This window comes from Huiozyma naganishii, chromosome 8 (assembly GCF_000348985.1).
Source record: "Huiozyma naganishii CBS 8797 chromosome 8, complete genome".
Classification (NCBI taxonomy): domain Eukaryota; kingdom Fungi; phylum Ascomycota; class Saccharomycetes; order Saccharomycetales; family Saccharomycetaceae; genus Huiozyma; species Huiozyma naganishii.
In genome coordinates, this window is record NC_035929.1 from 133,806 (window position 1) to 148,214 (window position 14,409).

The 14,409-nt window shown below is 41.8% G+C and overlaps 5 protein-coding genes across 5 annotated transcripts; 2 read left to right on the forward strand and 3 right to left on the reverse strand.

Moving 5' to 3' along the window:
• Positions 1–32: 32 nt before the first annotated feature.
• On the reverse strand, positions 33–1,106 carry RFC5 (replication factor C subunit 5; the record flags this gene model as incomplete). Its single annotated transcript, XM_022609338.1, has 1 exon — positions 33–1,106. One exon carries the CDS (start codon positions 1,104–1,106, stop codon positions 33–35), a length of 1,074 nt encoding a protein of 357 aa, XP_022465745.1.
• A 178-nt stretch (positions 1,107–1,284) lies between these two features.
• APL3 (Apl3p) lies at positions 1,285–4,377 on the forward strand (the record flags this gene model as incomplete). The annotated part of the gene is made up of 1 exon (XM_022609339.1): positions 1,285–4,377. The coding sequence occupies one exon, from the start codon at positions 1,285–1,287 to the stop codon at positions 4,375–4,377; it is 3,093 nt and encodes a 1,030-aa protein (XP_022465746.1).
• A 250-nt stretch (positions 4,378–4,627) lies between these two features.
• KNAG0H00870 (uncharacterized protein) lies at positions 4,628–7,351 on the forward strand (the record flags this gene model as incomplete). Its single annotated transcript, XM_022609342.1, has 1 exon — positions 4,628–7,351. One exon carries the CDS (start codon positions 4,628–4,630, stop codon positions 7,349–7,351), a length of 2,724 nt encoding a protein of 907 aa, XP_022465747.1.
• A 115-nt stretch (positions 7,352–7,466) lies between these two features.
• On the reverse strand, positions 7,467–9,485 carry POL12 (DNA-directed DNA polymerase alpha subunit POL12; the record flags this gene model as incomplete). Its single annotated transcript, XM_022609343.1, has 1 exon — positions 7,467–9,485. One exon carries the CDS (start codon positions 9,483–9,485, stop codon positions 7,467–7,469), a length of 2,019 nt encoding a protein of 672 aa, XP_022465748.1.
• Positions 9,486–9,852: 367 nt separating this feature from the next.
• On the reverse strand, positions 9,853–14,157 carry STU1 (Stu1p; the record flags this gene model as incomplete). Its single annotated transcript, XM_022609344.1, has 1 exon — positions 9,853–14,157. One exon carries the CDS (start codon positions 14,155–14,157, stop codon positions 9,853–9,855), a length of 4,305 nt encoding a protein of 1,434 aa, XP_022465749.1.
• Positions 14,158–14,409: the final 252 nt, after the last annotated feature.

The following is a 14,409-nucleotide window of genomic DNA, read 5'->3' on the forward strand; positions in this document are numbered from 1 at the left end:
ATATATGAAATATTCACTACTTGACTCTGTGTTTAGCTGGTACCGTCCAGCGTGCACATAACTCTGGCCAGGAACCCTTCCAAATGGAATATAACTTTGTTACCTAAAGCCAGTCTCTCATCAAAAGTGCTAGCATGGCTCAAAATGTCTATGCGTTTGGTCTTATCCAATGACGTATCCTTTATCAATGCGAAGGTCAACTCTTGCAGTATCGTTTTTGCTGGGATGCAGTGTGAGAGTAAATCGTACAGAATGGAGCGGCATTCCACCAGGCATGCAACATTCCTCTCCCGGGTGACCTTGACGCCAATGTTAGAAATCACAACCATCCAGTCCGGTTTTAGAATTGGTGTAGACATTTTCAATTGCATTTCATTGCACAGAGACATCGATTCCAGCATCAATGTAGCCACCCTTAGGTTCCCAGAGCTCTGTTCAACAATTTTCTGGAATACAGACCCGGATTCAACCTTCACATTCTCTTTCGATGCAACCTCAGCCAAGATCTTGATTGTTTCATCGTCAGTTGGCGCAGGGCAACGGATCAGCATACAACGAGACCTAATGGGTGCGATAATTGGAGACATAGAATCGCAAATCATGATGAGTCTGATGTTTCTGGAGTATTTTTCCATGGTACGTCTCAGGGCCGCTTGAGCGTCCCTCGTTAATGAATGCGCCTCGTTGATTACAACACATTTGTATCTATGGGCAATCCCATCTTTGGAGTTTTCGAAATCCACCTGCTCCATCTGTGCTACCTCCTTCAGCAATTCTTGAATCACAATCCTATCGTTGTTACCCATATCGCTGGGCGTAATTTCCAAGTGGTAGGGTGAAGAGACAACATTCAGCTCCAATTTTCTGTTAGACGGTGTGACAAAGTGTCTTACATCAATCTTCAGCCTGTAGACACCGCCACCAAAGATCGATTCCAGTAGACACATACAGCGCGTTTTCTTCCCGGCACCATTGGGCCCGTAGAGAAGTAAGTGTGGTAGATCTCGTGGTTGCTCCTGTAGAGACGTCAAAAGATGGGTCAATTCATCTGAGTGATTCAATTGTTTCAGCGTGCGTGGTCTGTACTTATCTACCCACAAAGACATTGTTTCTGCCAGCTATGCTAATCCTGTATCTGCTTCACACCTCTATGCGACTGGCGGTGATTGCATGCGTTCGACTTGAGTGTTCAATAATGAAAAATTTCGCGACTTCTATGAGAAGTTAGGGCGTCTCTTTAGTGAAGGTCCTAAGTGTTCAGTCTGGTCAACGCAGGAGGCTGGTATGGATACAAGGAAGGCGTTTAAGGCTGCTGTCGTATCCAGCAATGGGACTGTTATCAAAGGGTTGCAGATTTTCATTGCAGATCTGAGGGCAAGCCCACATTCTGCAGACCACGAGAAAAGGATTAAATCTGAGATAGTGAAGATCAAGCAGCAGTTTGAGGCGTCTAACAGTACTCACGGCGGGGACAAATTGCACCAGGACAGACTTGGAGGGTACCAAAGAAAGAAATATGTGGCCAAATTGGCGTACATCTACCTCACGTCCAACACAACAAAACTCGCCGACATTCTGTTTGGGCTGGATCAAACGTTGATCCTGCTCAAATCGAACGTATACTCGGAAAAATTTATAGGGTACATGCTGCTCGAGCTACTAATGGAACACAAGTCTGTTGCTGCTGAAATTGGGGAAAGATTGGTACCTTATGTCACCAAAGACGTTTCCTCAAGCAATGATAATTTTACTGCCCTGGCCTTGAACTTCCTTGGAGTTGTCGGAGGTATGTGCACGAAATTTGCGTTTAACGAGGATCTTGTCGATGAAGTTTTCCAGATTGTCAGGTCTCCCACCTCGTCGCAGTATCTGAAGAAAAAATCTGTCCTTGCATTCTTAGTCCTCTTGAAGGCTAACCTATCCATTCTCACAGATAATATAAAAAGGAAACAGATATGGATCCAAAGGATTGTGAGTCTGTTAGATGACACAGATAATTACAGACTTACGCTAGCTTCACTCCCCCTTGTGGAGTATATTGCTAGAAACATAGGGCCAAGCTACTGCGTAAGGTTGTTGCCCCAATTAACAGATATACTGTACGACTGTATCGTGCTAGGGACGTCAACTGGGAAGTCCAACCATTTTCCAACAGAGTACAAGTTTGCTAATATGCCAAATCCGTGGTTGATTACTAAGACGGTTTCACTCCTTAATGCAATAATGGTGTCTCCCAAGGAAGAATATGAGTCTCAAAACTCACAACTACTACAATCGGCGAACATCGACCCAGAAAATTTGGGGAAACTCAGAATGTGTGTTGCTAAAGCTGTGGAACTGGGGACAAGAAGGATTAATGATCCAATGGAAAAGATAGTTCAAAACACTGTGCTGTTTTCATTGATCAACTTTGCACCCAAACTGGACCCATCTGAGGTTGCAATCACAAATTCGGTGGATGCCCTGTGCGAATTACTACGTTCGAACGAAATTAATATCAGATATTTGACATTGGACTCCCTTATTAAGCTGTGTTCCTCGTGCGGAAAAATTGCTCTCGACGCTGTCAGGTATAAGAATATGAATTTAATTTTTCACCTTTTAAACTCAGAACGGGATTCATCCATCGCTAGGAAAGTAATTGATTTGCTGTATATCTTGAGTGATAAAGATAACGTCAAAACAGTGGTAGATCAATTGTTAAGCTACATAGTGAATGCAAAGTATATTCCTGATCCTCAGATAAGATCCAACATTTCGGTAAAAATTGCCATTCTAACAGAAAAATATGCCACCGATTCAACCTGGTATGTTCAGATATCGTTGAAGATTCTGTCAATGAATTTCAGTACGTCATTTAATGATGACGAGGTTTGGCACAGACTTTGCCAAATTGTAGTGAATAACCCATCATTACGGAAGATTACCTGTGTTCAACTAGTCGAATATTTACAGGGGAAGCAACTCTCTGAATTTATAGTAAAAACGGCTGCGTTTCTACTGGGTGAATATGTTGAGTTGATTCGTGATATAATTACGGCCACCGACATGTTCAATCTGTTCAGTGAGAAGTATTTTATGGTTGGGAATTTGACAAGGGCAATGATTTTGACCACAATGATGAAGTTGCACAACAGTGCTCCTGAAGTTGGCTCGAAGGTCATTAAATTTTATCAGCTGGAATTAAACTCTCTGGACATAGAGCTACAGACAAGGTCGTTTGAGTATTTGAAAGTTATCCAGCTTTCTAAGATAAGTGGAAATAACAACCTAATAGAGCTGCTCTTCCAGCCAATGCCTCCCTTCAACACAAAATCCAATCCTTTGTTAAATCGATTAGGTAGTTTGCCACTCGACACCACTACAAACTCTAGTCCGTTGAAGGAGGGTACCGTTGCGCCCCCACCATATACCTCGACTGCTTCACTACCATTAGTCAATGTACCCAAACCTCCAATCTCTCGTCACAGTGGCAGCATGATGAGTTTTCCCTCTACAACTGGGAACTCGAATACTTTGTTACGTGGACTAGACAGCAGTTATGCTGACCAACAACTGTCGCCCAACTGGAGAGAAGGTTTCTCAAGGATGTTACAACACAAGCAAGGTATTTTTTATAATTCGAGCTTGATGAAAATTGTATACCGTATTATCCACGTCGAGCCACACCATTTGAAGATTGTTCTCACTTGTATCAACAACACAGAATGGGAAATTAATGGACTCTCCACGAGCGTTATTTCTGCGAGGACCCATGATAACCCTGAATACGTGGTGCAGAACATTGAATTCCCGTCTAACCCGACAATACAGCCTCATAAGAGGCAGGGACAGCAAATGGAAGTTATAATTAGACGCTCCATGGATGTTCAAGAGAGTCCCATCCTGAACATAAATTTCAGATGCGGTGGTAGTGTCAACAACCTGAGTTTGAAACTAGGGATCGGAATGACCAGCACCATATTTCATGGGGATAGCGACGCTCATCCTCAGCAACAAGTCACACTCCCGCAATTTATTACCCGGTGGAAGGCACTTGGTAACACTCTAGGCAAGGACTCGGAGTGTGTCGTCGAATCTATGCCGATGAGGGGACTCAGAGCACCAGACACAGACCCAGATTCCACGGATATATTGGTCGGGCAAATCTCTCAGATATTGAAAAGAATGGGCTTTGATATCGTGGAGCAAGACACGGTCAAGAACCCGGTGTTTGCTGCGGGTATTGTCCATACAAAGTCCGAAGGAAATTTCGGCAGTCTTTTGAAAGTACAGTGTCGGGTTGACGGTAAAATTAACGTCACTTGCAAGACCACTGTCCCAGGACCACTGTCTTCGTACATTGTTGAGTGCATAAAGACGACGGTAGCGGGCTAAGGGTACAACAGCGACAGAATGAGGGGAGGAAGAGCAGATGAATGAGTGAGTTATATTTTGTGACGCAAAGGGCGAGAGGCATCTCAAATTCAATTGTTCTTCCCTTTTTTACCTTTTTTTTGTTCAATGGAAACTTGCAATTTTGACATATATAAGGAAAGGGTGTCCGATGACCAAGGGGTGCCTGGTGATGCGAAGAATTTTCTTCCCTTGGGGTGTTGCCCTCCAACCTTGCAAGTTTGTATGAGCAATGGTGATGTCTTTAAGTCAGTTAGATCCCAACTATGTCGTGAGTTTTAAATACTCAAGGGAGAATCTTGCGCAAATTCTGGCCGAATTCTCAGTGCGCGGGCTTGACGTTGTGACGAGACCTGGTCCCGATGTAGACACTGTATATGCGTTTACAAGAGTTAATGGTGTCGAAAACGACCACACTTTAACTATTTCGCAAGATTTTGATTTTGTCAAATCTGTTATTCCGTTGTATGACCATAAAGTGTCGAAACAACTAGACGGACTGTTTGCCAAATTTACCAAGCATGAGATATTTGGTGTCCCATCTGATGGGGAAATCCATGAACTTGGGAGGCTCACGGGGAACCCTCATATGTCTCTTTATTTTGCATTTTTTAAGAACTACATCAAATGGCTACTTCCGCTAGCTGCTGTGGGGTTGTTTTTCAGAGTATGCTTTTCATCGTGGGAGTTCAACAAGCTGTATGTAATGTGCTTATACGCTTGGTCCCTAGGGTTCACAGCTCATTGGATTTACAGAAAGAAGTCCCATTACATTCAGCTCTTTGGCGACATCCACGAGTCAAGAAACTTGTTCAAAAATGAGGGCACTGTTGTAGAATGGAGTACACCTGCACAGGTTGTTCTAAGGAAGTGTTGTTTTATTCCAATCGCATTAATGTTCGCCTCTGTACTAGTCACGTTCCAATTATTGTGTTTCTCTATAGAGATTTTCATCACACAACTGTACTCTGGTCCATTGGTAAGTGTGCTATCACTTCTCCCCACTGTGCTACTATCATCGTTTACCCCGATATTGACTATGGTCTACAATTCGGTCTTTGTCGAAAAGTTTGTAAAATGGGAAAACAGCCCAAACCCAAAGAAATCCAAAATGGAGAAGAACTTTGTCTTGACGTTTTTTGTCAGTTACGTGCCATTGCTGATTACACTTTTTATCTACCTACCCCTAGGCTACAGATTTAGCAACTCCGCTTTGGGTGCAAAAATTAGCCTAAATGCAAGCAGGTATTACATCCCTACAAAGGCTTCAGATTTTAAGATCAACTTTAGACGCTACAAGGATCAGTTCTTTTACTTCACTGTGACAAACCAGGTCGTATCGATGTTTTTGGAGAATGCGCTGCCCTACATAATTGGTAGAGGCATGGATATAATCGTTCGCGGTGCCACTAAACCTGATTCCGAACTTTCCATCATTAGAAGCAACATCAAAAAAACTCATCCAGATGAACTGTTGTACTGGTCAAAAATTGACTCCTATGTAAACGGACAATGGGGAGCATTTGACGCGGACGAAAACATAAGGAAAGTGATTATCCAATTTGGATACCTGGCGATGTTCTCGACCATCTGGCCGCTAGCACCATTCATTTACTTACTTTTCGATATGATTATCATCAAGTTAGACTTATGGAGAGCAATCAAAAAATGCACACCGTCATCCGTATCTAGTCAGGAGGTGGGTACACCTAACGGTTTGTCGAAATCGGTGACTGATACATGGAACGTTATTATGGAGGTCGTACTGTTGGCAGCAGCTGTAGTAGGGCCCACCATTACTTACATGTACGCCAGTGCCAGAATTCCAAATGTCGGCCGGTTCAATGATTTGGAAAAACGTGAGACTTGGTACGCCAACGATCCTATACCACACAGCTGGTCGAATATTGGGTTTTTTGCATTCCTCATGGAGAATGGGTTTTTGCTGATTTACTTTATTGTTTCTAAAGCGATGGCTGTTTTAGATGAAGATGGTACAAAGGGTTATGTCCCAACGATTTCTTCCAAGATTCCGCAAAAGACAGACCTTCTGCCAGTGACGCGAGAAACTAATGATTTTATGGAGAGAATTGAATCAGAGTTGAAAGCAAAGAAAACAAAAGTGAAGCAAGAAACTGGAATCAAAAGACGCAAGAGGGTTGCTGTAAGGGACATCTCTAAGGTGCCAGTAGACACCGAAGGAGAAGTCTATCGACGGGAAAAGGTTTCTACAGCTGTAATTGCCAAGGTTGAAGATGAACACCTTTCGAGTGATGAGTGCAGCAGTGATACGCTAACCGAGCCACAACAAATTCACTCTCTACCCAAGTTTAAAAAGGTGATTGATGCGCCGGCTATCATAAAAACGATTCCAAGGACAAACGACCAACAGGCATTTACTACGGAGAATGTAAAATCTCCAAATATGCCGCCCACTGCTATTGCCGGTGCTACTTTACCGCAGAAGATACCAGTGTCGGACCGGTACGAACAAGGACTTGCAACCAATAATCCTCAGCAAATCACCCACACAAAGAGAACTGTCGTTACAAAAGAGGTGGATAATATTTTCCCCGAACAAAATAATGCGGGAGGCTCGACAAAAGCCGCTCAAACACCCGTCTCACGGACTCAGAGGTCAGATACTGTGAAATCAGGACATCAGTCATTAGATGGCAATCAATTGGCAACGTTAGCGGCAGCAACCGCAGTCAATGCGGATATGAAGAATGAAAGAATTGCCCCTCTAAGGGAACAGTCAGACGGTCAAAAAGAAGTTCCCAGAGAGGAGGTAGAACCAGTTGGCAACATCTCCGGTGTCCGTAGATCTTTCACCCTAAGAAGAAAATCGGTGGCTTCTTCTAAATCAGCAGGCAACACAAATGATACATATGGCAATGTGGAACCCCCAAAAAAGAACAAAAGTATTTTCAAGAAGATCAAGGATAAGCTTTGATCAATTCTATGCACTCCTCTGTATGTTTTTTCCATCCTTTTATATTCAAATGTTCCATTTTTTTCTCTTTACGTAAAGTATTTGATGATCTCAGGTTTGAGGCGATAAATACATATCAATTACCAACTATATCCACCCTAGACCGTTTCCACACGTTGTGCAAGTAAAGAACCTCGTCATTTTCCAATTTGGTTAATTTTCTATCTTCCAGATTCGGGCAGCATATAGAGATCTGCGCGTGTGTACCACGGGCACCTCTGGCCTTGACAAATTTTCCAGGGTTGATAAAAACGACATTCTTAACCACCCTAGCAAAGGGGCTCATGTCGCTAGGTACCATAATAACATCTGGTGCGAAGTTCCCTACGAATTCAGTTAAACCTAGATAGGAAACTTCCAGGTCTACACCCGATATGTGTTTGTGTATTTTCTTGCTGTTTTCATTCTTCGCAGGAACGGTAATACTTCTCAGAGATCCTGGAAATACTGGATAGAAACGGCGTTGTTGTAGCATGTGTTCGGCGATTCTGTCGAATCTGTTCCGCATTGATATATCACCACCTTTCAATATTTCTTTCATGTCTTTGAATATGTCGGCATTGGAACAACCGAAGAACGTTTCATTTAGTTGAAACGTGCTTGGATTCGTAAAGCACTTAAAATTTTTGGGTAGTTGCAAACCTTTTCGATCGAAGGAGTCTTGAGGGTATGAACTGTGATTAGATGAGACATCTCTCGTCGATGGGATTAGAATCACCTGTATTTTAGGATTGATATTCTTCAGAATTGGCAACACCAATCTTGTAAATAGTTCGTCTAATGTTCTCGGTTGAACTTTCAAATGAGGAAAGGTAGGAATTCTCCCTTCCATGATCATTGAGTTTGTAACATCAATAAAGGGGCCGTACATTATCACGATATGAGGCTTACTTTCATTGTTCACCCTTTCCACAAAATCAGACAAGTAAGATATGTCCAGACTGTTATCGGGAAAATATGGGCCTGCAGTGACCACAATTTTGGCGGACTCTCCCTTCAGACTGTTTTTGTAAAGATTGATATCCTCTTCAGTCGACACAGGTGCATCTGGGTATGGCATATCTAGGATATCCTCCACCAAAAAAGCTTCACCGTTAGCATTACTACCCTTCAGCGCAACAATTTGGCCAACAAAAAGCGATGTATCAGATATATTATCAAGCTTCAATCTGATTCTTCTACCGATCCCGTTCAGCCTCGACGTCTCCAAGGACAAGGACTGTTCGTTTAGAAACCCCTCTGCGGAAGGAGAATCGGGAACGATCCTTCCCACGGCGTAGATAACATTTTGGGACTGTATCGTTGGATCACCGAAATCAGAATCCGTCAGTTTCAGGTGGGCTTGGACCAACTTTGTAAAAATTTCAATCTGTTCGTTTAGAACTTCGGAAGATTCAACTAAGTTCTGTCTCATAATTCTGAATTTGTACTTAGATGGATCATAATAAGGCTGAATTTTTACTTCAGAGCTTGGTTCCTCTGTATTGATTCCAACGGCAATTTCAATGTTTTCAGGATTTAATGAGTCAATTATTCTGCCTGGAACGTCGCCTGACTTTACCTTGTGTGCAAGAGGGGTGCCCGTATTTGAACCTAGGTTTTTCGAATTATCTTCGCTCTTGATCTCAATATCTGATACAGAAGTTTCACCTTCTGTTTTGATAAAATGTAGCTTTGAACTACTACCATCGGCAGAGAAGTCAACTTTCTGCTTCTTGTTCGTTTGTGGAGTCTTTGGCACATTGAAACCAAATAATGAAGACCCGGAAGTAATACCTCTAATCTGTTTAGGTTTTTTGATACTGGGCAAAGAAGTGTTGCCAGTCTTTATGCTCCTAGATAAAACATTTTCAACACTAGCAGCGTGCTTTTCCATTTGTGCTTGCAAAAACTGTTTGAATTCATCTAGGTTCTTCAAGTTCAGTTCTGTCGAGGTTTCGTGTTTCTGGTTAATTGAAAACTGTTCCCATTTAATGTAGAGATCTTCCAAAGTGATCGCATATATGCTAGAGAGATTCTCTAACAGTGACTTGATCTCTGGTTTCGCTGCTTCGACGCCAAATTTTGAGACAATCAAGTTGTCTCCTTGTACCATAGTTGTCATTTTCAACTAGACTTAACACTCTGCAAGTACGTGCTAGAAGATAGTTGTGTGCTTTGTACTTCAATAGCCGGTGTCGATGCGGTGCCTCTGTTGAAACCGCGTGAAGATTATCAAGTAACGAAATACGCGAAATCGATATTTTTACGCGTCATCGGAAAAATGAAATTGAGGAAATTAAATGGTATTAAAGAAGAAATCTGAAAGAAATATGAGCAGCAGCAGCAGCAGCAGAAAACACATGATCGAGTTTATTGTCCTACGGCTCTGTGATACATGGCAACCTCGTGCCTGGGGCTGTTTTCTGTGCGTATACAATTGTAAAATGTACGTGTGGTTTGTGTATATAATGCTAATAATGCTAGTTTCTTGATTCCATGAATCTGATCAGGTCGTACGTCTGTTTATCCAATGGACTGAATATTGTACTGATGTCGCCACTCTTTATTTCGCTTTGCATGCAGGACAGCTTGTAAACACGAGCGAGGACCTTGCAGCTTTCGTGTCGCCACTCTGTAGATTGTGCAGAAACAAAGTATACCATTGCTTGTACAATGTCGGATAATTGAGAAAGGTAATTTTTCGAATCCACAAGGCTTTCTCGCATCGAAAGAATGTCGACAATAGCTCCAAGTAAGAAAGTCTCTCTTGCACCGCTTTTTGGGTCCGTTGCGAAGGATTCATTTTTGTTGAATTTGTCTTTCAAATTACTTGAAGCAAAATTCAGCTGGCCCAATATTTTTGTGATGGCGCCCAAATCAAAATACCCAACATTTGCTAGCAGACGCCTGGTTTCCACCAGTAGAGTGTGAATTTCGTTGTCGTGATTAGCAACCTTGTCTGTAATCGAACACAACTGTTCCCAGATTTGATCTAACAAATGAAGTGATGCATAATCATTTGTCTTCAGTTCATTCCTCATGTAAAACAAGCATTGGGCCAGCAAAATTGTTTTGCTTATCATATTGGTTGGAATCTGTACGGTTTCATCCGTGGATTTGAGCAGTACTAGGCATATTTCCAGTAAGGTTGTATATCCACTACCTTTTTCTAGCCATTGGACAAACTGCTCGCTGGATGCTGTATGAGAAAGAAATGGCTCTACAAGATACGTCAGATGTTTTGGTGTAAACGAACCATTTCTTATTCTACCAATTGCCTTTTGCAAATGACTGAACTGGATATTTATCTTTTCTAAGGGAGACATAGAAGCGTGGTGCAAACTACCTACTAGCAAGCTAAAATGGAGGTAGGATGATAATGAGTCGTATGGAATTAATGCCAGCATTCGGCTGACCCCCGGAGGACAATCAGTAAAATGAGGGATGTCCATTTTTTCATTTTCTTTCTTGATAAATGGCTCGCTGTTTTGATTTGACTCAGTTAATATTGATGGCATAGTTGGGTTAGGAGACTTGACGTTTGGCGACTTTTTAGTTTCGGTCACATAACCTTGGTTTTCCTTAGCTAACTCGTCGTTGATAACTTGAGGAGGAGCCAGACTAAATTTCACAGTATGGTCCATTTCTTCTCCTGGTACCTCGCCATCCCCCTCTTGTTTAATCTGCTTGTTCTTGTTGAAAATGCCACTCAGGTCTATTTTTGGAGGCGTTGTTTTGACTTCCTCCTCTTCGCTCTCCTCTTTCACAGGCGAAACGGCTTCTTTGTTTGTTCCTGTATCTTGATATACGCTAATGACTCGGGTCATTCCGGACAGTTTTGCTTCCGTGGTGTTTTCGTTGATGTCTACATTGTCAAAATTGTGAACCACACTTCCATTGCTCAATGAGCGAGTTTCGTTGAAGGGGTTAACCATAGTCATCTCCATCGACTTTTTGATTTCGAAGCCATCGTCGCTGTCAAGTTTAATGGTATCACTGTGATTAGGCAATTGGAAGTTGGGGTCTCTAGAATGTATTTCTTGGTATATCTTTAATCTCTGAGAAACCAAATTCAGATTCATGAGCATTTTCTCAAAACTGTCTTTTTTGTACTGGTATAGGTCGAATAATAAATCAAAGTAGAGTTTAGTATTGAATTCACTTCCATAAATGAGGAAAGTTTTTGCTAGTAAATTTTCGTATTCGGGGATGGGTAGGTTAAACCCAAATGCATTGAAACCTGACAGTAAACCTGACAAAGTTTCCATTGTGAAGTTGAAAATTGTATCTCTGTACTTCATGTAAAACAAGGAGTCGTTTTGAGAAGCGTTAATCGACGTTAGAGAGCTGAATATGTCGCAAATAGTGCTAGTGAGTTCAGTTGAGTTGTTGCCCTGGAAGTTACTCAAAATAATATTTGGTGCCAAACCAAGAATAGCAGATAATTCGATTGAATATGCCAAAGGAATGGAACGAAGAAAGTTTGCAGCTCCTGCCAGTTCCGCAAATTGATGAGGATTTTTCAGCATGAGCTTACGGATACCAGGTACCAGTGCCGTAATATTGACCCTGCATTCTGTTTGACTGTCGAATACTGTTGAGAGTTGTTTCAATGCATCATGTGTATTGGTCGGATCTTGCTGAAGAAGGTTTTCAATATGTGACAGATGGCTCTGTAAGTCCGAGAAGACGTCTTTGTTTTTCTCGTCATGCAAATATTTTTTAATAAGCGAGTTATCTGTTGGGCTTTTAAGCTCGTCTGTGAGATCAAACTGGTTGTTGTTTGCATCCTCGCGCCAGATACTCTGCTGCTTTATGACTGGCGGCGCACTAACTTTCCTAGTGGACATTGCGTTGCCTCCATTGGTCTTTGATTTTTTCAAAACATTTGTTTCGTTACTCGTGTTGCCAATATTGTCACTAGTTGATCTTAAGTTTTGGCCATTTATTTTTTGAGAAGCCTGAGTAGGCTGTGCATAGCTTGGGAACATTCTTTTATTTTTCCCTGTCGTCGCATTGGGCCCGTTCGATTGGAAGTGATTTCCCAATAAGCTTGACCTTCTGGAATTGTTTGATGACATCTGACCGAAATTTGTCTTTGTGTATTCGATATTCAAGTGTACCGGTATAGAGCTTTCCAGAGACTTCCTCGTTTGAACAGTTGTCAGTTTGTTTATAATGGACTTCCCCTCTTGAGGGTAGCATTTATAGAAATACCAAAATGTGGATCTCATTGATTCTCTTACTACCGTTTGAGCGTCAGCTAAACCCTTCTTTAACCACTCCTCGATGTAAAGCAGGTTGTTTTCTATATGTTTTGTCCCATTGAATTTGAGAATGAATATTCTCAAGAATATTGCTGAGGAGTTCCTAGGGTTTACAGTCTTCTCATTAATCAGCATGAATGCATTTTGGAATAGTTTGTTATGGAACTCGTTGATATGGACGAAAAGCGTGACGAAACAGTGGAAGGCCATAGAAGATGAGATTTTTTTGGTGGATGATAACAGAGGCTTAAGGATCAGGAAGCATTGGTCAATCAATGTGATGGTCATGTGGTCTCCTAATATTTGGAACAAATCCTTCAATAGTTGACAACCGTTTACGGAGAGTGACGTTCTCAAGGACAACACTGCCTTGGAAATCTTTTCGATGAAATTGCAATCCTTCAATGCTGAGACGAATGCCTCTGCGTTCGCTAGAATCAAATTATTGTTTGAGGATATTTTTTCCCTGAGGGTTGTAATGTTGGCTTGTCGCTGTCGCCAATTTTGTTCCGTCTCCTTTGAGGAATGGAATGGTACTAGCAGCTGTGTTATTTCAAAAGTTAGATTTGCCATTGAGGTGCTTGGCTTCTTGCCCTGTGTGTTCGGTGTGCTATTCAGACTTGAAACCTGTGGCGACTTGTACTCGTTCAAAACCAAATGCAACTCCATATCCAGGTCGAAAATGTTTTGAGATTGTGGTCTCCCCGCAGTCTGCTGTGACACCGCATCCACTTCTCCCTCCTGCTTCTGTTCTCCTACAGTTCCATCGAAAAGCGCTTTTATATTGTCTCCCTTTAGCTGTTTCGTGAAATGGTCGAGTGTATCTGCGTCAACATATTTTGTCAGCAGATCCTTTATCAATTCTACTATGTTTCTATATCGCGTAACATCCAAGCTGTTGTCTTTTAGTAAAGTAAGGAAGTTCGGTATAAACAGTTTGAGAAACGTCGCTGAGTTACCGTTTGAATTCCCCTGTAAATTTATCCCTGTCAGATCGTCAATGATTAGCAGCAGAAACTTCAGTTTGGGCATCGATGTCTTCAATAACTGTGTGAACAGATTAGCCACGCAATCTTCGACGTACAGGGGCACGACCAGATACATTGTTTCTATCGCTTTATTTGACAAAAACCAAGTCTTTTTTTCTAAGTGAGGGTACATCTTTTCCATCCTATTGAGCACGTCTATAAAGTAACTCAGAAGATCGTATATCAGTTTTTTGTTGTTTTGGATGGTGTTAGGGGATTGGTATGCCACTCTTTTGATGAGATAGCACAATGCAGAATGCGAGAAAGTGATCATTTCGACCGAATCTTGGAAATGAGGATAAACGTACAGAAGCGCCTTGAAGTATGACGGCGTTGACTGCACGTCTACAAACTCTTTCTTAACGTGGCCTTTGAATCTATTCAGCAACTGCAATTTCTCTGAAATGGGTACATTAGGGTCCACTATCGTACTGTACAGTGAATCAAATCTTTTCGGGTTAGCCCCTCCTGTAGCGGATGCCAATGACATTACGCGATTAGAGTAAGTGAAGGGTTCAAAAGAAGAGTGGACCGCCAGAAAAAAGAGAAAGAAAAATAAACTGGGACCGGAAGGAGTTACCACTGTTTTTTCTTGTTTCCTCTATGATTGAGTAACTCCTTTCCTTTTTTCACAACTCCAGTAGAAACTTCCCTGCCTTTGTAAGTTTCATGCATCTACCACCTGCATCGAGTATTTTTGTTTTTGTTTTCATTTTTGAGCTTTATTTTTTTATTTTTTGTT